The 25601-nt window shown below is 31.9% G+C and overlaps 1 protein-coding gene across 4 annotated transcripts; it reads right to left on the bottom strand.

The window, feature by feature from the left end:
- Positions 1–69: 69 nt before the first annotated feature.
- Positions 70–25601, bottom strand: si:ch211-67e16.4. Of its 4 annotated transcripts, none has more exons than XM_041057246.1 (10): positions 25326–25601; positions 4905–5397; positions 4675–4824; positions 3633–3781; positions 3271–3402; positions 2864–2951; positions 2434–2639; positions 2237–2323; positions 1681–1759; positions 70–1199 (listed from the first exon to the last, which is right to left on the bottom strand). In XM_041057246.1, the coding sequence occupies exons 2-10, from the start codon at positions 5341–5343 to the stop codon at positions 943–945; spliced, it is 1587 nt and encodes a 528-aa protein (XP_040913180.1). In that variant the 5' UTR covers positions 5344–5397; positions 25326–25601; the 3' UTR covers positions 70–942. The 4 variants fall into 4 exon arrangements, with proteins under 4 accessions (XP_040913180.1, XP_040913178.1, XP_040913179.1 ...); XM_041057244.1 differs by having other exon boundaries at positions 1681–1754; XM_041057245.1 differs by having other exon boundaries at positions 1681–1754; positions 3633–3763.

Genomic DNA, 25601 nt, shown 5'->3' with positions numbered 1-25601 from the left:
TTGTAAAGTACATCAACCTTGAACATGTACAGGAGAGATAACACAACCTTACTGAAGATTTCTACATACACACACACATACTTATATACATTTAAATCCAAAGTGCCAAATTACAATCATTTATGTTTATAGAAGAACAGGTTTGTATAACATTCTGAATGTTGTTGAAATGTTTGTATTTGAATAATTTACATTTTATGTATGAGTCTACAGTGACTGTTTTGGTCTTCTGATGTTACCTGTAACTGATGCTATGCTCAGTAAAGAAGTGACCTAAGTTTTAGCGTGTAAGGCTCTGTTTTTAAAACTGTTCATTGTCTGGGTTTAACTCCAGAGGAGACGCTGAAACATAATAATATACTGATATACTTTAGCGAACATCTAGAGGAAGTTACAGACGCTCGATGGCCGACATTAATGCTGGAACTTACTTAATGCTTCTGACGTCAACACGAAAAATACGACTGAAAGAAAATTGATGAAGTTACATTATCATTATCTTTTTATAGATGCACAGCTGCTAGGCTGGATGTGTTTCCTGGCTGTTTTGTCGCTGCTTCTTATCTAATACTCAGTGGATTGTGGATGAATGTAGGTGATAATGTGTTCCTTCCATGAACAACAGGTAAGATTACTGACAGACACAGAATACAATGTGCTTCTTAACGTTATCATTTATCTTACTTATCTTACTTTTTCACGTTATTTAGTTTTTAACAAAAACGAAATACATTTTATCATAGTTCTTGTTTTCACGGATTATGTTTACTTTAACTTCAGACAGGTTGTAAACTGATATTTTTCGCCATAGTTTTGATCAACAAAACTCTAAAGCCAACAACATTCTGCAGATTAGTTCTGAGCCCTCATGAACATCAAGGCTGTGACACATTCGACAAATACATTCTTAAACTCTCGGTGCAAATTCACAATTCTGAAATCTCACTGTAAGATATCTGCGTCCGTCAGAGAAATACTCTGCTGTGATAGGCTGACCTGGGGGTAGGAGGAGGACGACGTTGATGTCACAGTACGCTGATGTGAAGTCACGCTGGGACCTCTCAGGAGCAGCGAGGAGGAGGAGGAGGTTATGAAGGGGAGAGAGGTGGACATGCCGTTTGCTGCTGACATGTTGCTGAGGAAGCTGCTGGACTGAGGCAGTGTGGAGCTCTGTCTCTGCTGAGGCGTGGAGGTGGAAGCTGAAACACATGACGAAAATTTACTGGGTAAAAACAAAGCAAGTGATAAGTGGCAACGTTGGAGGTACACCCATCATTTTTCATTAAATCAACAAACTAACTTAGTTTCCATACCCTTTAATTACACACTGTCTTAATAAGTGTCTAGTTACAAGGTTTAGCAGGTTTAATCCAAAAAAAGAATCTACTATCGCTCCCAAAATAGTAGTGTGTCCGTTTGACCTGACAAACACCAGACAATAACTACATATAGTTTATATTATTTTCTGAAGCAGTTTAAGGCTTGTATACACCAGTAATGTTCGAAGCCCTCCCATCAAACAGGCCTTTACAGAGTTCCCTCCCTGGAAAATTCAAGAAATTAGAGGCGATGGTAAAAAAAAAAAATTAAAACTATTCTCTTGGCATTGACATTGTTTAATTGCTCCTGTATTCTGTCTGTGTGATACATGGTGAATTGGTGAATGGTGCTGAATCTTACCACATGATGCTCTGAGCTCCTGATGCTGGCTGCTGATGGGAAAGGCAGTTTGAGAAAGACCTGCAGCTCCACTCTGAGCCTAAAATGAGCAAGACGAAAATTATAGGGATGACAGAAGGTTCCCTCTGTGTACATGATACTTTAATGTAACTCAGACTTCTACAGAGTCCTAATTAGTGAGTAACAACGAGGTCTGTGGGCAGCAGCTCACCTGTTAATTATTCAAAACTGAGCCATGTAGTGCACGCTGTGCAATTAGGTAATGTATTAACCATGAAACCTTAAGTAGGATCTGCTGCTGTGGTGTTAGTGAAGGTATCACTTACGAAGTTAAGTGCAGTCACTCAGCTAAAGTTGAGTGAGTCCATAATAACATCTCACAAAGAATTTATAATTTTCATATATGTCCAACCAGAATGAGACCTGAAAATGTCCTACAGAGAAATTTCTACTAAAATAGGACACTTCTTTGAGTCAGGGACAAAATCACTGTCTTACTCCACAATATGTCCTCCTTGCTGTGATAAAAAAAAAAAAAGACAAAGTCATTACTGACCTGAGCCTGGTTCAGACAGGCCTGGAGTTTCCTTTTGGCCCTCCATCTGGCCACCCTCAGTCTGGTCTTTTCTCGACGCTCTCGCACCTATAACACAACATGAACATCATATTTTACATTAAATATAGATCAATGAAAGAAGGCACTTAGAATATTTCCATAAGGAGGGAGTCCTGAACACTGTATGCTTGACTTACCAGGTCAGCCAGCAGCGGCTGAGGCAACGTTTTCTCCAGCTCTCTGCGTCTGTTGAGACTTCGCCGGCGGAGTTCATTCCTGCGCAGTTTGTATTCCTCATAAAGGCTAAGGTCTTTAGCCCACGGCCGCACTGCCTGACGAGGTGGGATGCCGGACGGTAAGTTCCCCATCGCTGGCAGGGAGGCTGGTGGCTGAACCGTCAAGTCTGAGAGCGCACACACACACAGAAAAAAATGTAGGGCTTTTTTGACAAATGAAATTACACACAGATGACAAGCTGACAAACATATTAAGTAAGCAGGGGAACCATATCTCTGCATAAACACTGCAAATGCATGTTCCCTCGCTCTCGACCTTTGCCACGCAGTATAAATCCAGATCATTGTGCAGGACATCTGCCCACACTCACACACACACACACACACTCACAGGTGCTTGGCCCGGCTGAGCTGAGAGTTGCAGTGTGATTTCTCTGGCTTGCTGGAAGATCTGACCACTCTGTCACTGAACTCTGAGCCTGGAGGAACAATCAAAAGGTATCACTCTCATGCACAGACTGTTCTGTACAGTCTGTCATATTCAGTGCATTCTTATGGTGAGTTATCTTGACATGAAGTGTTTTTAATTCAGTTAGTTCAGTTTTCCAGGATACCTTTCTTTGCTAAATCAGAGCTCATTCTGTCCTGTGGCTGCAGAGCTGGGAGAAGAAATATTTTTCCCTGTTTGACTGTGGAAAGCTTGAATAAAGACACTGTCTCTTATTTTCAGAGGCTACTGATACCACAGACTGCCGTTTTACTGCTGATAAAATCAAAAACAATCGGCTCTAGCCTCACCTCTGACTCTGAAAGATGACCCTGCTTCACCTGGCAGTCCAACAGTAAGGTGGCCATCACCTCCTGCTCTTCCTCTGGCTCCTCCTTGATACAGATCACCTCCTCCTGCTGCTGCAGCTGCTCCTGCTTCACCTGCATCACAACAGGTGACAGACAACCAGGACTGTGATGAGAGGCATCAAAGCATCAGTTTTATATTTTACTGTTCAGGTGACCTTTTAGTGTTTTTTGTTTCAGTACAGTATGTTCTCTGTTGATTTGATTTAATCAGGTCATGTCACATTTTATTTATATTACACATTATCACAAATTTGCCTCAAGGGGGATGTCTACTCCAGTGAGGTGTGCATGTGTGTGGTCACCTGTGCAGCAGAGGAGGGCAGTGTGGAGCTATCAGCCTGTGTGGAAACATCTGGGGACCCTGGATCCAGACTCGGGGCCTGGATGGGAGGAGGGGCCACAACAGCGCCCACGCTCTCTGCAGTGTCTCGCTCTGTGAGACAGAACAGAACTGCATAAACACGGCATTTGCTCAGTCTCCTTTATCGGTGCAATATGCACTGATACTTTGTGAATGCACATACACCTCACTCCCATGCACCATTACAACAAGTCAGCTGCTGAATTACTCAACTTCTCTTTTAGCCCACACAGCCTCTCTGGATGGAAGCGCGACATGTGAGCCCTCATCCATCCATCCATCCGTTTTCTATACCGCTTGATCCGTCAGGGTCGTGGCGGAGCTGGAGCCTATCCCAGCTGACGACGGCGAGAGGCGGGGTACACCCTGGACTGGTCGCCAGTCAGTAGCAGGGCCGACACGCAAAGACAGATAACTACACACGCACACACTCACCTAGGGACAATGTAAAGTAGCCAGTTAACCTAATGTGCATGTTTTTTGGGATTGTAGGAGGAAGCCGGAGAACCGGAGAAAACCCACGCAGGCACAGGAAGCATGAAAACTCATGCAAACTCCGCACAGAAGAGCTCAGACTGGGGTTCGACCGTGGAGCCCTCATGTTGCCACAGTACTTTAGCTTAGTGTGGCAAAGTTTGCAGACAACGTACGTCCTGTCGATTTGTTTAAAACTCCTGCCCTGAAAACCAAAATGCATCCACACGCTGGCTTTTAGCCCAGATGGATGGATGGACTGGTTGGCTGCCGGTTAATGGTTTTTCTTCTCGCCACGCTACCGTAGTAAGCTCTTTGGAAATTTAATTTAATTTAATTTCAAATGTATTTCTGCCTTCGTCCTGCATTAGGCTACGACCAGACTATTCAAATCTCATTTAACGAGGACGGCAGGAGAAGAAAATAAAAGAAGTGCTGGGAAAAAACAAAAGTAGTGAAGCATGCAGCACACATTAATCATCACACCCCTGAACCCGTTAGCTCTGTACCTGTGCTGCTGTCCAGAGACTCTGAAGGTGCGTCCACAGAGAGTGAGACAGGCAGCAGCAGGTCAGATGAGTCGGAGCTCGCAAATCCCACATCTGAATGACAGCGCACTCTAATGGTACGCGAGGTTGTGCTTTGTGAAGAGATTAATTCTGGGAGTACAAACATAGAAAGAAGTAAGACTCAGTGGAGCAGAAGGGAAGTAGAGGTCAGTCATTTCAGAGGCTGTTACCTTGACTGCTCCTCGTCGGTGCTCCCTCAGCGGTCCTGGTCTGAACTGAGTATGATGGCGAAGTCTCAGTAGGAGAAAGGCTTGCATCACCTCTCTGTGTTTGGGAGAAGGTGGACGGGTGGATGCGGACCAGAGTGGAAGCAGAGGCTCTCTGCTGCAGCTCCTCCTCCACCCCCTGCCTGTAGTACTTCAGTTTCAGCTCGGTGTAACGCAGCTTGGCTCTAATATTGTCATTCTCCTTCTCTTTTAGGGCTTTCTCCCTCTGCAGTGCCGTGATGTCCCTCTTCATCAGCGCCACCTGGGCTTTCAGTTCCTCAAATTTGACTCCAACCACTTTGAGCATCTCCGCCAGAACCGTCTCCACCGCTCCATTCACGGCCCGTTCAACCACGGTGCCCATCTGGCCTCGAATCAGTGACACAGCAATGCTGACATCCATTTTAAAAAGACCTGTGATCCCAAAACAGCTGGAGAAGGCTCTTCAGAGTTTTACCTGCACGCAGTTTAGAAGTGCAATTTAGTAATTCAGCTCACTGTCTACAGTTATATCGCTTAATTTAACTGTCTACACAGCACTAAAAAATACAATTACACGTCATGGTAATGCAGCTCAAAGCAGAGCAAACTCTGCTCTGTGGTGCGTTCAAGTGAGATCCAGGCGGAGCTCCCGCTGTGGCGATGCTGTCAGCTACGTTTGTTAGCTCAGGCGAAGCTGTCGCGTCGCGCGCATTCTTCCGACCGTAATCCGTGTAAAATGCGGAAAAGATCTAGAGCGTGGATCCATTTTAGCAGCACTGATGCTAACAGTGCACGATGTAAAATATGTATAGGCATGGAGGGCTGTCTGCCAATGCTTTCTGATTTGCCAGCAGGTTATCTCAGTATGCGAGCAATATCCACACCCTCAGAACGCACATTTTCTGCTGCTGGAGAAACTCTTAGCCTGGAGCAAGCTTGTTTGACACCTGAAAAAGCATAGAAGATGATTTTTCTAAAGCTAATTACTGAGTGATATAATGGAATGCTGCAGTAAACCTAATATAATGACTTGAAACTGTTAATTTTGAAGTGAAAACAATTGGCTCTGGTTCATTTTGTTGCTTACATTTGTTATGTTACTTTTTACTTTGCATGTTTTCCATGCATGTATGAATGAAAAAGTGTAGAAACTGAAAAATAAAAAGTTTTTCAAAATTATGTGTAATGATTTTCTTAAATAGTAAAAAAGTCATACTGTAGAATGGCCTCAAAATGTCATAAAAAACGTCATAGTACAGTAAGGCGTCAAAATCGGTGGAAAAGAGTCAAAACATTTTTTTACATCAAAATGTCATAAAAAACGTCATAGTATAGTAAGGCGTCAAAATCGGACAAAAAAAGTCAAAAATTTTTTTGACATCAAAATGTCATAAAAAACGTCATAGTATAGTAGGTCGTTTTTTTCGGACAAAAAAAGTCAAAAAAATTTTTGACCTCAAAATGTCATAAAAAACGTCATAGTATAGTAAGGCGTCAAAATCGGTCAAAAAAAGTCAAAAATTTTTTTGACCTCAAAATATCATAAAAAACATCATAGTATAGTAAGGCGTGAAAATCGGCCGAAAAAAGTCAAAAAAATTTTTGACCTCAAAATATCATAAAAAACGTCATACTATAGTAAGGTGTCAAAATCGGTCAAAGTCCAAATTTTTTTTTACCTTAAAATGTCACAGTACAGTAAGGCGTCAAAAATTTTTTTTGACTTTTTTTTGTCCGATTTTGACGCCTTACTATACTATGACGTTTTTTATGACATTTTGAGGTCAAAAAAGATTTTGACTTTTTTTGTCCGATTTTGACGCCTTACTATACTATGACGTTTTTTGTGACATTTTGAGGTCAAAAAATTTTTTGACTTTTTTTTGTCCGATTTTGACGCCTTACTATACTATGACGTTTTTTATGACATTTTGAGGTCAAAAATTTTTTTTGACTTTTTTTGTCCGAAAAAAACGACATACTATACTATGACGTTTTTTATGACATTTTGAGGTCAAAAAAATTTTTGACTTTTTTTGTCCGATTTTGACGCCTTACTATACTATAACGTTTTTTATGACATTTTGAGGTAAAAAAAATTTTTGACTTTTTTTGTCCGAAAAAAACGACATACTATACTATGACGTTTTTTTATGATATTTTGAGGTAAAAAAAAATTGTGACTTTTTTTGTCCGAAAAAAACGACATAATATACTATGACGTTTTTTATGACATTTTGAGGTCAAAAAAATTTTTGACTTTTTTTGTCCGAAAAAAACGACATACTATACTATGACGTTTTTTATGACATTTTGAGGTCAAAAAAATTTTTGACTTTTTTTGTCCGATTTTGACGCCTTACTATACTATGGCGTTTTTTATGACATTTTGAGGTCAAAAATTTTTTTGACTTTCTTTGTCCGAAAAAAACGACATACTATACTATGACGTTTTTTATGACATTTTGAGGTCAAAAAAAATTTTGACTTTTTTTGTCCGATTTTGACGCCTTACTATACTATGACGTTTTTTATGACATTTTGAGGTCAAAAAATTTTTTGACTTTTTTTGTCCGATTTTGACGCCTTACTATACTATGACATTTTTTATGACATTTTGAGGTCAAAAAAGATTTTGACTTTTTTTGTCCGATTTTGACGCCTTACTATACTATGACGTTTTTTATGACATTTTGAGGTCAAAAAAGATTTTGACTTTTTTTGTCCGATTTTGACGCCTTACTATACTATGACGTTTTTTATGACATTTTGAGGTCAAAAAAAATTTTGACTTTTTTTGTCCGAAAAAAACGACATACTATACTATGACGTTTTTTATGACATTTTGAGGTAAAAAAAATTTTTGACTTTTTTTGTCCGAAAAAAACGACATACTATACTATGACGTTTTTTTATGATATTTTGAGGTAAAAAAAAATTGTGACTTTTTTTGTCCGAAAAAAACGACATACTATACTATGACGTTTTTTATGACATTTTGAGGTCAAAATTTTTTTTGACTTTTTTTGTCCGAAAAAAACGACATACTATACTATGACGTTTTTTATGATATTTTGAGGTCAAAAAAAATTGTGACTTTTTTTGTCCGAAAAAAACGACATACTATACTATGACGTTTTTTATGACATTTTGAGGTCAAAAAAATTTTTGACTTTTTTTGTCCGAAAAAAACGACATACTATACTATGACGTTTTTTATGACATTTTGAGGTCAAAAAAATTTTTGACTTTTTTTGTCCGATTTTGACGCCTTACTATACTATGGCGTTTTTTATGACATTTTGAGGTCAAAAATTTTTTTGACTTTCTTTGTCCGAAAAAAACGACATACTATACTATGACGTTTTTTATGACATTTTGAGGTCAAAAAAAATTTTGACTTTTTTTGTCCGATTTTGACGCCTTACTATACTATGACGTTTTTTATGACATTTTGAGGTCAAAAAATTTTTTGACTTTTTTTGTCCGATTTTGACGCCTTACTATACTATGACATTTTTTATGACATTTTGAGGTCAAAAAAGATTTTGACTTTTTTTGTCCGATTTTGACGCCTTACTATACTATGACGTTTTTTATGACATTTTGAGGTCAAAAAAGATTTTGACTTTTTTTGTCCGATTTTGACGCCTTACTATACTATGACGTTTTTTATGACATTTTGAGGTCAAAAAAAATTTTGACTTTTTTTGTCCGAAAAAAACGACATACTATACTATGACGTTTTTTATGACATTTTGAGGTCAAAAAAATTTTTGACTTTTTTTGTCCGAAAAAAAACGACATACTATACTATGACGTTTTTGATGACATTTTGAGGTCAAAAAATTTTTTGACTTTTTTTGTCCGATTTTGACGCCTTACTATACTATGACGTTTTTTATGACATTTTGAGGTCAAAAAATTTTTTGACTTTTTTTGTCCGAAAAAAACGACATACTATACTATGACGTTTTTGATGACATTTTGAGGTCAAAAAAAATTTTGACTTTCTTTGTCCGAAAAAAACGACATACTATACTATGACGTTTTTTATGACATTTTGAAGTCAAAAAATTTTTTGACTTTTTTTGTCCGAAAAAAATGACATACTATACTATGACGTTTTTTATGACATTTTGAGGTCAAAAAATTTTTTGACTTTTTTTGTCCGATTTTGACGCCTTACTATACTATAACGTTTTTTATGACATTTTGAGGTCAAAAAAATTTTTGACTTTTTTTGTCCGAAAAAAACGACATACTATACTATGACGTTTTTTATGACATTTTGAGGTCAAAAAAAATTGTGACTTTTTTTGTCCGAAAAAAACGACATACTATACTATGACGTTTTTTATGACATTTTGAGGTCAAAATTTTTTTTGACTTTTTTTGTCTGAAAAAAACGACATACTATACTATGACGTTTTTTATGACATTTTGAGGTCAAAAAATTTTTTGACTTTTTTTGTCCGAAAAAAACGACATACTATACTATGACGTTTTTTATGACATTTTGAGGTCAAAAAAATTTTTGACTTTTTTTGTCCGATTTTGACGCCTTACTATACTATGACGTTTTTTATGACATTTTGAGGTCAAAAAAATTTTTGACTTTCTTTGTCCGAAAAAAACGACATACTATACTATGACGTTTTTTATGACATTTTGAGGTCAAAAAAAATTTTGACTTTTTTTGTCCGAAAAAAACGACATACTATACTATGACGTTTTTTAAGACATTTTGAGGTCAAAAAAAATTTTGACTTTTTTTGTCCGATTTTGACGCCTTACTATACTATGACGTTTTTTATGACATTTTGAGGTCAAAAAATTTGACTTTTTTTGTCCGATTTTGACGCCTTACTATACTATGACGTTTTTTATGACATTTTGAGGTCAAAAATTTTTTTAGACTTTTTTTGTCCGAAAAAAACGACATACTATACTAAGACGTTTTTTATGACATTTTGAGGTCAAAAAAATTTTTGACTTTTTTTGTCCGATTTTGACGCCTTACTATACTTTGACGTTTTTTATGACATTTTGAGGTCAAAAAAAATTTTGACTTTTTTTGTCCGAAAAAAACGACATACTATACTATGACGTTTTTATGACATTTTGAGGTCAAAAATTTTTTTGACTTTTTTTGTCCGATTTTGACGCCTTACTATACTATGACGTTTTTTATGACATTTTGAGGTTAAAAAATTTTTGACTTTTTTTGTCCGAAAAAAACGACATACTATACTATGACGTTTTTTATGACATTTTGAGGTCAAAAAAAATTTTGACTTTTTTTGTCCGAAAAAAACGACATACTATACTATGACGTTTTTTATGACATTTTGAGGTCAAAAAATTTTTTGACTTTTTTTGTCCGATTTTGACGCCTTACTATACTATGACGTTTTTTATGACATTTTGAGGTCAAAAAATTTTTTGACTTTTTTTGTCCGAAAAAAACGACATACTATACTATGACGTTTTTTATGACATTTTGAGGTCAAAAATTTTTTTTGACTTTTTTGTCCGATTTTGACGCCTTACTATACTATGACGTTTTTTATGACATTTTGAGGTCAAAAAAAATTTTGACTTTTTTTGTCCGAAAAAAACGACATACTATACTATGACGTTTTTTATGACATTTTGAGGTCAAAAAAAATTTTGACTTTTTTGTCCGAAAAAAAAACGACATACTATACTATGACGTTTTTGATGACATTTTGAGGTCAAAAATTTTTTTGACTTTTTTTGTCCGATTTTGACGCCTTACTATACTATGACGTTTTTTATGACATTTTGAGGTCAAAAAATTTTTTGACTTTTTTTGTCCGAAAAAAACGACATACTATACTATGACGTTTTTTATGACATTTTGAGGTCAAAAAATTTTTTTGACTTTTTTTGTCCGATTTTGACGCCTTACTATACTATGACGTTTTTTATGACATTTTGAGGTCAAAAAAGATTTTGACTTTTTTTGTCCGATTTTGACGCCTTACTATACTATGACGTTTTTTATGACATTTTGAGGTCAAAAAATTTTTTGACTTTTTTTGTCCGAAAAAAAACGACATACTATACTATGACGTTTTTCATGAAATTTTGAGGTCAAAAAAAATTTTGACTTTTTTTGTCCGAAAAAAACGACATACTATACTATGACGTTTTTTATGACATTTTGAGGTCAAAAAAAGTTTTGACTTTTTTTGTCCGATTTTGACGCCTTACTATACTATAACGTTTTTTATGACATTTTGAGGTAAAAAAAATTTTTGAGTTTTTTTGTCCGAAAAAAACGACATACTATACTATGACGTTTTTGATGACATTTTGAGGTCAAAAAAAATTTTGACTTTCTTTGTCCGAAAAAAACGACATACTATGCTATGACGTTTTTTATGACATTTTGAAGTCAAAAAATTTTTTGACTTTTTTTGTCCGAAAAAAACGACATACTATACTATGACGTTTTTTATGACATTTTGAGGTCAAAAAAATTTTTGACTTTTTTTGTCCGATTTTGACGCCTTACTATACTATAACGTTTTTTATGACATTTTGAGGTAAAAAAAATTTTTGACTTTTTTTGTCCGAAAAAAACGACATACTATACTATGACGTTTTTTATGATATTTTGAGGTCAAAAAAAATTTTGACTTTTTTTGTCCGAAAAAAACGACATACTATACTATGACGTTTTTTATGACATTTTGAGGTCAAAATTTTTTTTGACTTTTTTTGTCCGAAAAAAACGACATACTATACTATGACGTTTTTTATGACATTTTGAGGTCAAAAAATTTTTTGACTTTTTTTGTCCGAAAAAAACGACATACTATACTATGACGTTTTTTTATGACATTTTGAGGTAAAAAAAATTTTTGAGTTTTTTTGTCCGAAAAAAACGACATACTATACTATGACGTTTTTGATGACATTTTGAGGTCAAAAAAATTTTTGACTTTCTTTGTCCGAAAAAAACGACATACTATACTATGACGTTTTTTATGACATTTTGAAGTCAAAAAATTTTTTGACTTTTTTTGTCCGAAAAAAATGACATACTATACTATGACGTTTTTTATGACATTTTGAGGTCAAAAAAATTTTTGACTTTTTTTGTCCGATTTTGACGCCTTACTATACTATAACGTTTTTTATGACATTTTGAGGTAAAAAAATTTTTTGACTTTTTTTGTCCGAAAAAAACGACATACTATACTATGACGTTTTTTATGATATTTTGAGGTCAAAAAAAATTTTGACTTTTTTTGTCCGAAAAAAACGACATACTATACTATGACGTTTTTTATGACATTTTGAGGTCAAAATTTTTTTTGACTTTTTTTGTCCGAAAAAAACGACATACTATACTATGATGTTTTTTATGACATTTTGAGGTCAAAAAATTTTTTGACTTTTTTTGTCCGATTTTGACGCCTTACTATACTATGACATTTTTTATGACATTTTGAGGTCAAAAAAGATTTTGACTTTTTTTGTCCGATTTTGACGCCTTACTATACTATGACGTTTTTTATGACATTTTGAGGTCAAAAAAGATTTTGACTTTTTTTGTCCGATTTTGACGCCTTACTATACTATGACGTTTTTTATGACATTTTGAGGTCAAAAAAAATTTTGACTTTTTTTGTCCGAAAAAAATGACATACTATACTATAACGTTTTTTATGACATTTTGAGGTAAAAAAATTTTTTGACTTTTTTTGTCCGAAAAAAACGACATACTATACTATGACGTTTTTTATGATATTTTGAGGTCAAAAAAAATTGTGACTTTTTTTGTCCGAAAAAAACGACATACTATACTATGACGTTTTTTATGACATTTTGAGGTCAAAATTTTTTTTGACTTTTTTTGTCCGAAAAAAACGACATACTATACCATGACGTTTTTTATGACATTTTGAGGTCAAAAAATTTTTTGACTTTTTTTGTCCGATTTTGACGCCTTACTATACTATAACGTTTTTTATGACATTTTGAGGTAAAAAAAATTTTTGACTTTTTTTGTCCGAAAAAAACGACATACTATACTATGACGTTTTTTATGACATTTTGAGGTCAAAAAAAATTGTGACTTTTTTTGTCCGAAAAAAACGACATACTATACTATGACGTTTTTTATGACATTTTGAGGTCAAAAAAAAATTTGAGTTTTTTTGTCCGAAAAAAACGACATACTATACTATGACATTTTTTATGACATTTTGAGGTAAAAAAATTTTTTGACTTTTTTTGTCCGAAAAAAACGACATACTATACTATGACGTTTTTTATGACATTTTGAGGTCAAAAAAAATTGTGACTTTTTTTGTCCGAAAAAAACAACATACTATACTATGACGTTTTTTATGACATTTTGAGGTCAAAAAAAATTTTGACTTTCTTTGTCCGAAAAAAACGACATACTATACTATGATGTTTTTTATGACATTTTGAGGTCAAAAATTTTTTTGACTTTTTTTGTCTGATTTTGACGCCTTACTATACTATGACGTTTTTTATGACATTTTGAGGTCAAAAATTTTTTTTACTTTTTTTGTCCGAAAAAAACGACATACTATACTATGACGTTTTTGATGAAATTTTGAGGTCAAAAAAATTTTTGACTTTTTTTGTCCGAAAAAAACGACATACTATACTATGACGTTTTTTATGACATTTTGAGGTCAAAAAATTTTTTTGACTTTTTTTGTCCGATTTTGACGCCTTACTATACTATAACGTTTTTTATGACATTTTGAGGTAAAAAAAATTTTTGAGTTTTTTTGTCCGAAAAAAACGACATACCATACTATGACGTTTTTGATGACATTTTGAGGTCAAAAAAAATTTTGACTTTCTTTGTCCGAAAAAAACGACATACTATACTATGACGTTTTTTATGACATTTTGAAGTCAAAAAATTTTTTGACTTTTTTTGTCCGAAAAAAATGACATACTATACTATGACGTTTTTTATGACATTTTGAGGTCAAAAAATGTTTTGACTTTTTTTGTCCGATTTTGACGCCTTACTATACTATAACGTTTTTTATGACATTTTGAGGTAAAAAAAATTTTTGACTTTTTTTGTCCGAAAAAAACGACATACTATACTATGACGTTTTTTATGACATTTTGAGGTCAAAAAAAATTGTGACTTTTTTTGTCCGAAAAAAACGACATACTATACTATGACGTTTTTTATGACATTTTGAGGTCAAAAAAAATTTTGAGTTTTTTTGTCCGAAAAAAACGACATACTATACTATGATATTTTTTAAGACATTTTGAGGTCAAAAAAGATTTTGACTTTTTTTGTCCGATTTTGACGCCTTACTATACTATGACGTTTTTTATGACATTTTGAGGTCAAAAAAAATGTTGACTTTTTTTGTCCGAAAAAAACGACATACTATACTATGACGTTTTTGATGACATTTTGAGGTCAAAAAATTTTTTGACTTTTTTTGTCCGAAAAAAACGACATACTATACTATGACGTTTTTTATGACATTTTGAGGTCAAAAAATTTTTTTGACTTTTTTTGTCCGATTTTGACGCCTTACTATACTATGACGTTTTTTATGACATTTTGAGGTCAAAAAATTTTTTGACTTTTTTTGTCCGATTTTGACGCCTTACTATACTATGACGTTTTTTATGACATTTTGAGGTCAAAAAAATTTTTGACTTTTTTTGTCCGAAAAAAACGACATACTATACTATGACGTTTTTTATGATATTTTGAGGTCAAAAAAAATTTTGACTTTTTTTGTCCGAAAAAAACGACATACTATACTATGACGTTTTTTATGACATTTTGAGGTCAAAAAAAATTTTGACTTTTTTTGTCCGAAAAAAACGACATACTATACTATGACGTTTTTTATGACATTTTGAGGTCAAAAAAATTTTGACTTTTTTTGTCCGATTTTGACGCCTTACTATACTATGACGTTTTTTATGACATTTTGAGGTCAAAAAAATTTTTGACTTTTTTTGTCCGAAAAAAACGACATACTATACTATGACGTTTTTTATGACATTTTGAGGTCAAAAAAATTTTTGACTTTTTTTGTCCGATTTTGACGCCTTACTATACTATGGCGTTTTTTATGACATTTTGAGGTCAAAAATTTTTTTGACTTTCTTTGTCCGAAAAAAACGACATACTATACTATGACGTTTTTTATGACATTTTAAGGTCAAAAAAAATTTTGACTTTTTTTGTCCGAAAAAAACGACATACTATACTATGACGTTTTTTTATGACATTTTGAGGTCAAAAAAAATTTTGACTTTTTTTGTCCGATTTTGACGCCTTACTATACTATGACGTTTTTTATGACATTTTGAGGTCAAAATTTTTTTTGACTTTTTTTGTCCGAAAAAAACGACATACTATACTATGACGTTTTTGATGACATTTTGAGGTCAAAAAAAATTTTGACTTTTTTTGTCCGAAAAAAACGACATACTATACTATGACGTTTTTTATGACATTTTGAGGTCAAAAAAAATTTTGACTTTTTTTGTCCGATTTTGACGCCTTACTATACTATAACGTTTTTTATGACATTTTGAGGTAAAAAAAATTTTTGAGTTTTTTTGTCCGAAAAAAACGACATACTATACTATGACGTTTTTGATGACATTTTGAGGTCAAAAAATTTTTTGACTTTCTTTGTCCGAAAAAAACGACATACTATACTATGACGTTTTTTATGACATTTTGAAGTCAAAAAATTTTTTGACTTTTTTTGTCCGAAAAAAATGACATACTATACTATGACGTTTTTTATGACATTTTGAGGTCAAAAAATTTTTTGACTTTTTTTGTCCGATTTTGACGCCTTACTATACTATAACGTTTTTTATGACATTTTGAGGTAAAAAAAATTTTTGACTTTTTTTGTCCGAAAAAAACGACATACTATACTATGACGTTTTTTATGATATTTTGAGGTCAAAAAAAATTGTGACTTTTTTTGTCCGAAAAAAACGACATACTATACTATGACGTTTTTTATGACATTTTGAGGTCAAAAAAATTTTTGACTTTTTTTGTCCAAAAAAAACGACATACTATACTATGACGTTTTTTATGACATTTTGAGGTCAAAAAAAATTTTGACTTTTTTTGTCCGATTTTGACGCCTTACTATACTATGACGTTTTTTATGACATTTTGAGGTCAAAAAAAATTTTGACTTTTTTTGTCCGAAAAAAACGACATACTATACTATGACGTTTTTTATGACATTTTGAGGTCAAAAAATTTTTTTGACTTTTTTTGTCCGATTTTGACGCCTTACTATACTATGACGTTTTTTATGACATTTTGAGGTCAAAAAATTTTTTGACTTTTTTTGTCCGAAAAAAACGACATACTATACTATGACGTTTTTTATGACATTTTGAGGTCAAAAAATTTTTTGACTTTTTTTGTCCGATTTTGACGCCTTACTATACTATGACGTTTTTTATGACATTTTGAGGTCAAAAAAAATTTTGACTTTTTTGTCCGAAAAAAACGACATACTATACTATGACGTTTTTTATGACATTTTGAGGTCAAACAATTTTTTGACTTTTTTTGTCCGAAAAAAACGACATACTATACTATGACGTTTTTTATGACATTTTGAGGTCAAAAAATTTTTTGACTTTTTTTGTCCGATTTTGACGCCTTACTATACTGACATTTTTTATGACATTTTGAGGTCAAAAAATTTTTTGATTTTTTTGTCCGAAAAAAACGACATACTATACTATGATGTTTTTTATGACATTTTGAGGTCAAAAATTTTTTTGACTTTTTTTGTCTGATTTTGACGCCTTACTATACTATGACGTTTTTTATGACATTTTGAGGTCAAAAATTTTTTTGACTTTTTTTGTCCGATTTTGATGCCTTACTATACTATGACGTTTTTTATGACATTTTGAGGTCAAAAAAATTTTTGACTTTTTTTGTCCGAAAAAAACGACATACTATACTATGACGTTTTTGATGACATTTTGAGGTCAAAAAATTTTTTGACTTTTTTTGTCCGAAAAAAACGACATACTATACTATGACGTTTTTGATGACATTTTGAGGTCAAAAAATTTTTTGACTTTTTTTGTCCGATTTTGACGACTAACTATACTATGACGTTTTTTATGACATTTTGAGGTCAAAAAAATTTTGACTTTTTTTGTCCGATTTTGATGCCTTACTATACTATGACGTTTTTTATGACATTTTGAGGTCAAAAAAATTTTTGACTTTTTTTGTCCAAAAAAAACGACATACTATACTATGACGTTTTTTATGACATTTTGAGGTCAAAAAAAATTTTGACTTTTTTTGTCCGATTTTGACGCCTTACTATACTATGACGTTTTTTATGACATTTTGAGGTCAAAAAAAATTTTGACTTTTTTTGTCCGAAAAAAACGACATACTATACTATGACGTTTTTTATGACTTTTTGAGGTCAAAAAATTTTTTTGACTTTTTTTGTCCGATTTTGACGCCTTACTATACTATGACGTTTTTTATGACATTTTGAGGTCAAAAAATTTTTTGACTTTTTTTGTCCGAAAAAAACGACATACTATACTATGACGTTTTTTATGACATTTTGAGGTCAAAAAATTTTTTGACTTTTTTTGTCCGAAAAAAACGACATACTATACTATGACGTTTTTTATGACATTTTGAGGTCAAAAAATTTTTTGACTTTTTTTGTCCGATTTTGACGCCTTACTATACTATGACGTTTTTTATGACATTTTGAGGTCAAAAAAAATTTTGACTTTTTTTGTCCGAAAAAAACGACATACTATACTATGACGTTTTTTATGACATTTTGAGGTCAAACAATTTTTTGACTTTTTTTGTCCGAAAAAAACGACATACTATACTATGACGTTTTTTATGACATTTTGAGGTCAAAAAATTTTTTGACTTTTTTTGTCCGATTTTGACGCCTTACTATACTATGACATTTTTTATGACATTTTGAGGTCAAAAAATTTTTTGATTTTTTTGTCCGAAAAAAACGACATACTATACTATGATGTTTTTTATGACATTTTGAGGTCAAAAATTTTTTTGACTTTTTTTGTCTGATTTTGACGCCTTACTATACTATGACGTTTTTTATGACATTTTGAGGTCAAAAATTTTTTTGACTTTTTTTGTCCGATTTTGATGCCTTACTATACTATGACGTTTTTTATGACATTTTGAGGTCAAAAAAATTTTTGACTTTTTTTGTCCGAAAAAAACGACATACTATACTATGACGTTTTTGATGACATTTTGAGGTCAAAAAATTTTTTGACTTTTTTTGTCCGAAAAAAACGACATACTATACTATGACGTTTTTTATGACATTTTGAGGTCAAAAAATTTTTTGACTTTTTTTGTCCGATTTTGACGCCTTACTATACTATGACGTTTTTTATGACATTTTGAGGTCAAAAAAAATTTTGACTTTTTTTGTCCGATTTTGATGCCTTACTATACTATGACGTTTTTTATGACATTTTGAGGTCAAAAATTTTTTTGACTTTTTTTGTCCGATTTTGATGCCTTACTATACTATGACGTTTTTGATGACATTTTGAGGTCAAAAAAAATTTTGACTTTTTTTGTCCGAAAAAAACGACATACTATACTATGACGTTTTTTATGACATTTTGAGGTCAAAAAATTTTTTGACTTTTTTTGTCCGATTTTGACGCCTTACTATACTATGACGTTTTTTATGACATTTTGAGGTCAAAAAATTTTTTGACTTTTTTTGTCCGATTTTGACGCCTTACTATACTATGACGTTTTTTATGACACTTTGAGGTCAAAAAAAATTTTGACTTTTTTTGTCCGAAAAAAACGACATACTATACTATGACGTTTTTTATGACATTTTGAGGTAAAAAAAAATTGACTTTTTTTGTCTGATTTTGACGCCTTACTATACTATGACGTTTTTTATGACATTTTGAGGTCAAAAATTTTTTTGACTTTTTTTGTCCGATTTTGATGCCTTACTATACTATGACGTTTTTTATGACATTTTGAGGTCAAAAAAATTTTTGACTTTTTTTGTCCGAAAAAAACGACATACTATACTATAACGTTTTTGATGACATTTTGAGGTCAAAAAAATTTTTGACTTTTTTTGTCCGAAAAAAACGACATACTATACTATGACGTTTTTGATGATATTTTGAGGTCAAAAAAATTTTTGACTTTTTTTTTCCGAAAAAAACGACATACTATACTATGACGTTTTTTATGACATTTTGAGGTAAAAAAAATTTTTGACTTTTGTCCGAAAAAAACGACATACTATACTATGACGTTTTTGATGACATTTTGAGGTCAAAAAAAATTTTGACTTTTTTTGTCCGAAAAAAACGACATACTATACTATGACGTTTTTGATGACATTTTGAGGTCAAAAAAATTTGTGACTTTTTTTGTCCGATTTTGACGCCTTACTATACTATGACGTTTTTTATGACATTTTGAGGTCAAAAATTTTTTTGACTTTTTTTGTCCGATTTTGACGCCTTACTATACTATGACGTTTTTTATGACACTTTGAGGTCAAAAAAAATTTTGACTTTTTTTGTCCGAAAAAAACGACATACTATACTATGACGTTTTTTATGACATTTTGAGGTCAAAAAAATTTTTGACTTTTTTTGTCCGATTTGGACGCCTTACTATACTATGACGTTTTTTATGACATTTTGAGGTCAAAAAAAATTTTGACTTTTTTTGTCCGAAAAAAACGACATACTATACTATGACGTTTTTTATGACATTTTGAGGTAAAAAAAAATTTTGACTTTTGTCCGAAAAAAACGACATACTATACTATGACGTTTTTTTATGACATTTTGAGGTCAAAAAATTTTTTGACTTTTTTTGTCCGAAAAAAACGACATACTATACTATGACGTTTTTTATGACATTTTGAGGTCAAAAAATTTTTTGACTTTTTTTGTCCGATTTTGACGCCTTACTATACTATGACGTTTTTTATGACATTTTGAGGTCAAAAAATTTTTTGACTTTTTTTGACCGATTTTGACGCCTTACTATACTATGACGTTTTTTATGACATTTTGAGGTCCAAAAAATTTTTGACTTTTTTTGTCCGATTTTGACGCCTTACTATACTATGACGTTTTTTATGACATTTTGAGGTCAAAAAAAATTTTGACTTTTTTTGTCCGATTTTGACGCCTTACTATACTATGACGTTTTTTATGACATTTTGAGGTCAAAAAATTTTTTGACTTTTTTTGTCCGAAAAAACGACATACTATACTATGATGTTTTTTATGACATTTTGAGGTCAAAAAAAATTTTGACTTTTTTTGTCCGATTTTGACGCCTTACTATACTATGACGTTTTTTATGACATTTTGAGGTCCAAAAAATTTTTGACTTTTTTTGTCCGATTTTGACGCCTTACTATACTATGACGTTTTTTATGACATTTTGAGGTCAAAAAAATTTTTGACTTTTTTTGTCCGATTTTGACGCCTTACTATACTATGATGTTTTTTATGACATTTTGAGGTCAAAAAAAATTTTGACTTTTTTTGTCCGAAAAAAACGACATACTATACTATGACGTTTTTTATGACATTTTGAGGTCAAAAAATTTTTTGACTTTTTTTGTCCGATTTTGACGCCTTACTATACTATGACGTTTTTGATGACATTTTGAGGTAAAAAAAAATTTTTGACTTTTTTTGTCCGATTTTGACGCCTTACTATACTTTGACGTTTTTTATGACATTTTGAGGTAAAAAAAAATTGTGACTTTTTTTGTCCGAAAAAAACGACATACTATACTATGACGTTTATTATGACATTTTGAGGTCAAAAAATTTTTTGACTTTTTTTGTCCGAAAAAAACGACATACTATACTATGACGTTTTTTATGACATTTTGAGGTAAAAAAAAATTTTGACTTTTGTCCGAAAAAAACGACATACTATACTATGACTTTTTTTATGACATTTTGAGGTCAAAAAAATTTTGAGCTTTTTTTGTCCGAAAAAAACGACATACTATACTATGACGTTTTTTATGACATTTTGAGGTCAAAAAAATTTTTGACTTTTTTTGTCCGATTTTGACGCCTTACTATACTATGACGTTTTTTATGACATTTTGAGGTCAAAAAAAATTTTGACTTTTTTTGTCCGATTTTGACGCCTTACTATACTATGACGTTTTTTATGACATTTTGAGGTCAAAAAAAATTTTGACTTTTTTTGTCCGAAAAAACGACATACTATACTATGATGTTTTTTATGACATTTTGAGGTCAAAAAAATTTTTGACTTTTTTTGTCCGAAAAAAACGACATACTATACTATGACGTTTTTTATGACATTTTGAAGTCAAAAAATTTTTTGACTTTTTTTGTCCGAAAAAAACAACATACTATACTATGACGTTTTTTATGACATTTTGAGGTAAAAAAAAATTGACTTTTTTTGTCTGATTTTGACGCCTTACTATACTATGACGTTTTTTATGACATTTTGAGGTCAAAAATTTTTTTGACTTTTTTTGTCCGATTTTGATGCCTTACTATACTATGACGTTTTTGATGACATTTTGAGGTCAAAAAAAATTTTGACTTTTTTTGTCCGAAAAAACGACATACTATACTATGACGTTTTTTATGACATTTTGAGGTCAAAAAAATTTGTGACTTTTTTTGTCCGATTTTGACGCCTTACTATACTATGACGTTTTTTATGACATTTTGAGGTCAAAATTTTTTTTGACTTTTTTTGTCCGAAAAAAACAACATACTATACTATGACGTTTTTTATGACATTTTGAGGTCAAAAAATTTTTTGACCTTTTTTGTCCGATTTTGACGCCTTACTATACTATGACGTTTTTTATGACACTTTGAGGTCAAAAAAAATTTTGACTTTTTTTGTCCGAAAAAAACGACATACTTATACTATGACGTTTTTTTATGACATTTTGAGGTCAAACAATTTTTTGACTTTTTTTGTCCGAAAAAAACGACATACTATACTATGACGTTTTTATGACATTTTGAGGTCAAAAAAATTTTTGACTTTTTTTGTCCGATTTTGACGCCTTACTATACTATGACGTTTTTTATGACATTTTGAGGTCAAAAATTTTTTTGACTTTTTTTGACCGATTTTGACGCCTTACTATACTATGACGTTTTTTGACATTTTGAGGTCCAAAAAATTTTTGACTTTTTTTGTCCGATTTTGACGCCTTACTATACTATGACGTTTTTTATGACATTTTGAGGTCAAAAAATTTTTTGACTTTTTTTGTCCGAAAAAACGACATACTATACTATGATGTTTTTTATGATATTTTGAGGTCAAAAAAAATTTTGACTTTTTTTGTCCGAAAAAAACGACCTACTATACTATGACGTTTTTTATGACATTTTGAGGTCAAAAAATTTTGACTTTTTTTGTCCGAAAACAACGACATACTATACTATGACGTTTTTTATGACATTTTGAGGTCCAAAAAATTTTTGACTTTTTTTGTCCGATTTTGACGCCTTACTATACTATGACGTTTTTAATGACATTTTGAGGTAAAAAAATTTTTTGACTTTTTTTGTCCGAAAAAACGACATACTATACTATGACGTTTTTATGACATTTTGAGGTCCAAAAAATTTTTGACTTTTTTTGTCCGATTTTGACGCCTTACTATACTATGACGTTTTTTATGACATTTTGAGGTCAAAAAAATTTTTGACTTTTTTTGTCCGAAAAAAATGACATACTATATTATGACGTTTTTTATGACATTTTGAGGTTAAAAATTTTTTTGACTTTTTTTGTCCGAAAAAAACGACATACTATACTATGACGTTTTTTATGACATTTTGAGGTCAAAAAAAATTTTGACTTTTTTTGTCCGAAAAAACGACATACTATACTATGACGTTTTTATGACATTTTGAGGTCAAAAAAAATTTTGACTTTTTTTGTCCGATTTTGACGCCTTACTATACTATGACGTTTTTTATGACATTTTGAGGTAAAAAAAATTTTTGACTTTTTTTGTCCGAAAAAACGACATACTATACTATGACGTTTTTTATGACATTTTGAGGTAAAAAAAATTTTTGACTTTTGTCCGAAAAAAACGACATACTATACTATGACGTTTTTTATGACATTTTGAGGTCAAAAATTTTTTTGACTTTTTTTGTCCGAAAAAAACGACATACTATACTATGACGTTTTCGATGACATTTTGAGGTCAAAAAAAATTTTGACTTGTTTTGACCGATTTTGACACCTTAGTATAGTATCACGTTTTTTGACATTTTGAGGTCAAAATTTTTTTTGACTTTGTCCGATTTTGACGCCTTACTATACTATGACGTTTTTTATGACATTTTGAGGTCAAAAATTTTTTTGACTTTTTTTGTCATATTTTGACGCCTTACTATACTATGACGTTTTTTATGACATTTTGAGGTCAAAAAATTTTTTGACTTTCTTTGTCCGATTTTGACGCCTTACTATACTATGACGTTTTTTATGACATTTTGAGGTCAAAAAATTTTTTGACTTTTTTTGTCCGATTTTGACGCCTTACTATACTATGACGTTTTTTATGACATTTTGAGGTAAAAAAATTTTTTGACTTTTTTTGTCCGAAAAAAACGACATACTATACTATGACGTTTTTTATGACATTTTGAGGTAAAAAAAATTTTTGACTTTTGTCCGAAAAAAACGACATACTATACTATGACGTTTTTTATGACATTTTGAGGTCAAAAATTTTTTTGACTTTTTTTGTCCGAAAAAAACGACATACTATACTATGACGTTTTCGATGACATTTTGAGGTCAAAAAAAATTTTGACTTGTTTTGACCGATTTTGACACCTTAGTATAGTATCACGTTTTTTGACATTTTGAGGTCAAAATTTTTTTTGACTTTGTCCGATTTTGACGCCTTACTATACTATGACGTTTTTTATGACATTTTGAGGTCAAAAATTTTTTTGACTTTTTTTGTCATATTTTGACGCCTTACTATACTATGACGTTTTTTATGACATTTTGAGGTCAAAAAATTTTTTGACTTTCTTTGTCCGATTTTGACGATTTGGCCTCAAAATGTCATAAAAAAACGTCATAGTATAGTAAGGCGTCAAAATAAGTAAAAAAAAAAGTCAAAATTTTTTTTGACCTCAAAATGTCATAAAAAATGTCATACTATAGTGAGCCGTCAAAATCAGTCAAAAAAAGTCAAAAAAATTTTTGACCTCAAAATGTCATAAAAATGGTCATAGTATAGTAAGGCGTCAAAATTGGACAAAAAAGTCAAAAAAAATTTTTGGCCTCAAAATGTCATAGTATAGTAAGGCATCAAAATCGGCTAAAAAAAGTCAAAAACTTTTTTGGCCACAAAATGTCATAAAAATGGTCATGGTATAGTAAGGCTTCAAAATAGGCCAAAACCAGTTATAACTTAGTATGGCTTCAAAATGGGCCAAAAAAAAGATACTGTGTCCATACTGTGCCACTGAATAATGACATCTGCTGGACCTTAAGACTCAACTGACAGAGTTGATTACCTAGTATATAAAATAATATAATTTAAGTCATTGGATTTTATATTGTATTATGTCATATCTTCATTTAATATATATTTGATATTTTTAGATCCAGTCAATAAATATTGTGAACATGTATCATAACATGAAAATCTAAGTGAACGTGTTGTGAATGAGGATGCTTGTGGGTTTTTTTTTTTTTTTAAATAAATTTTCATTCCTAAAAATAAGTGTTTCCTACATTTTGAAATTGAGTCAGTTACGCTTTTTTGATACAACTTCTCCAGCTGTAGAAAACACCCAGAATGGGCAGGCACAGAATGAGGCTCCGATATGAGATGAAAATGGTCCCACACGGCGGAAACCTTTCTTTTGGCTCGAGGCTGCTCCATAATTCTTGATGAATTTGACGATGAACCACAAAAGATCAGATTCTTTTGGCAGATGCATCCCGTTGACATATGTACTTCCTTATAAACACAGTTTGGCGCGTCAGTGTCAGTTCGAAACAGTTCCTGTATCGGTCACGTGACTTCCTTAAAGCGATACGCGCACCGACCCGGGGCTTTGCTGTATGAGCTCGACGCATGCGCCGTCGCATCGGTGTTGCCGGACCCATCAATATCAGCTGTAAAGCTGTTTATAAAGCTAACGTTATCGTAGCGTCTTTCTGTCTGTCCGTAGCCTCTTTAGAGGTCAGACTGTGCTGAATGATTCGCGTTAATGTCTGAAAGAGGATGAAAAAGAAAACGTGCCACTCACCGTTTATGCTTGTTCACTGATTAACAGCTGGTTTTCTGCTTGCTACTTAGCTCCTAGCTTCGCTCACACTCATCTAAGCTGTAGTTAGCTACCTGAAGTTAACTTATACTTTGACTGAAGATTGAATACAGTTGAATCCTGTTTTCCTATTAGACAAACCCCCGTCATTGAGCACACAGTATAACAGAAAGAGGGTTAGTCAAATCCGTTTCTTTTCAGATAAAACTGGGAATAAAAAACCTGTCAACACTAGTGCATTTTCTACCAGCCCAGCAA

Source organism: Toxotes jaculatrix, chromosome 15, assembly GCF_017976425.1.
Source record: "Toxotes jaculatrix isolate fToxJac2 chromosome 15, fToxJac2.pri, whole genome shotgun sequence".
In the NCBI taxonomy this organism is placed as follows: Eukaryota; Metazoa; Chordata; class Actinopteri; family Toxotidae; genus Toxotes; species Toxotes jaculatrix.
The sequence above is the reverse complement of the archived record's forward strand: the minus strand, read 5'-3'. Positions and strand labels throughout refer to the sequence as shown.

Coding starts and splice junctions, on each gene's coding strand:
- si:ch211-67e16.4 (XM_041057244.1), bottom strand. CDS start 5,343: ATGGATGTCAGCATTGCTGTGTCACTGATTCGAGGCCAGATGGGCACC. Junction 3,403..3,632: donor TGCCCTCCTCTGCTGCACAG/GTGACCACACAC, acceptor GTTGTGATGCAG/GTGAAGCAGGAGCAGCTGCA. Junction 2,640..2,863: donor CTCAGCCGGGCCAAGCACCT/GTGAGTGTGTGT, acceptor GTGCGCTCTCAG/ACTTGACGGTTCAGCCACCA.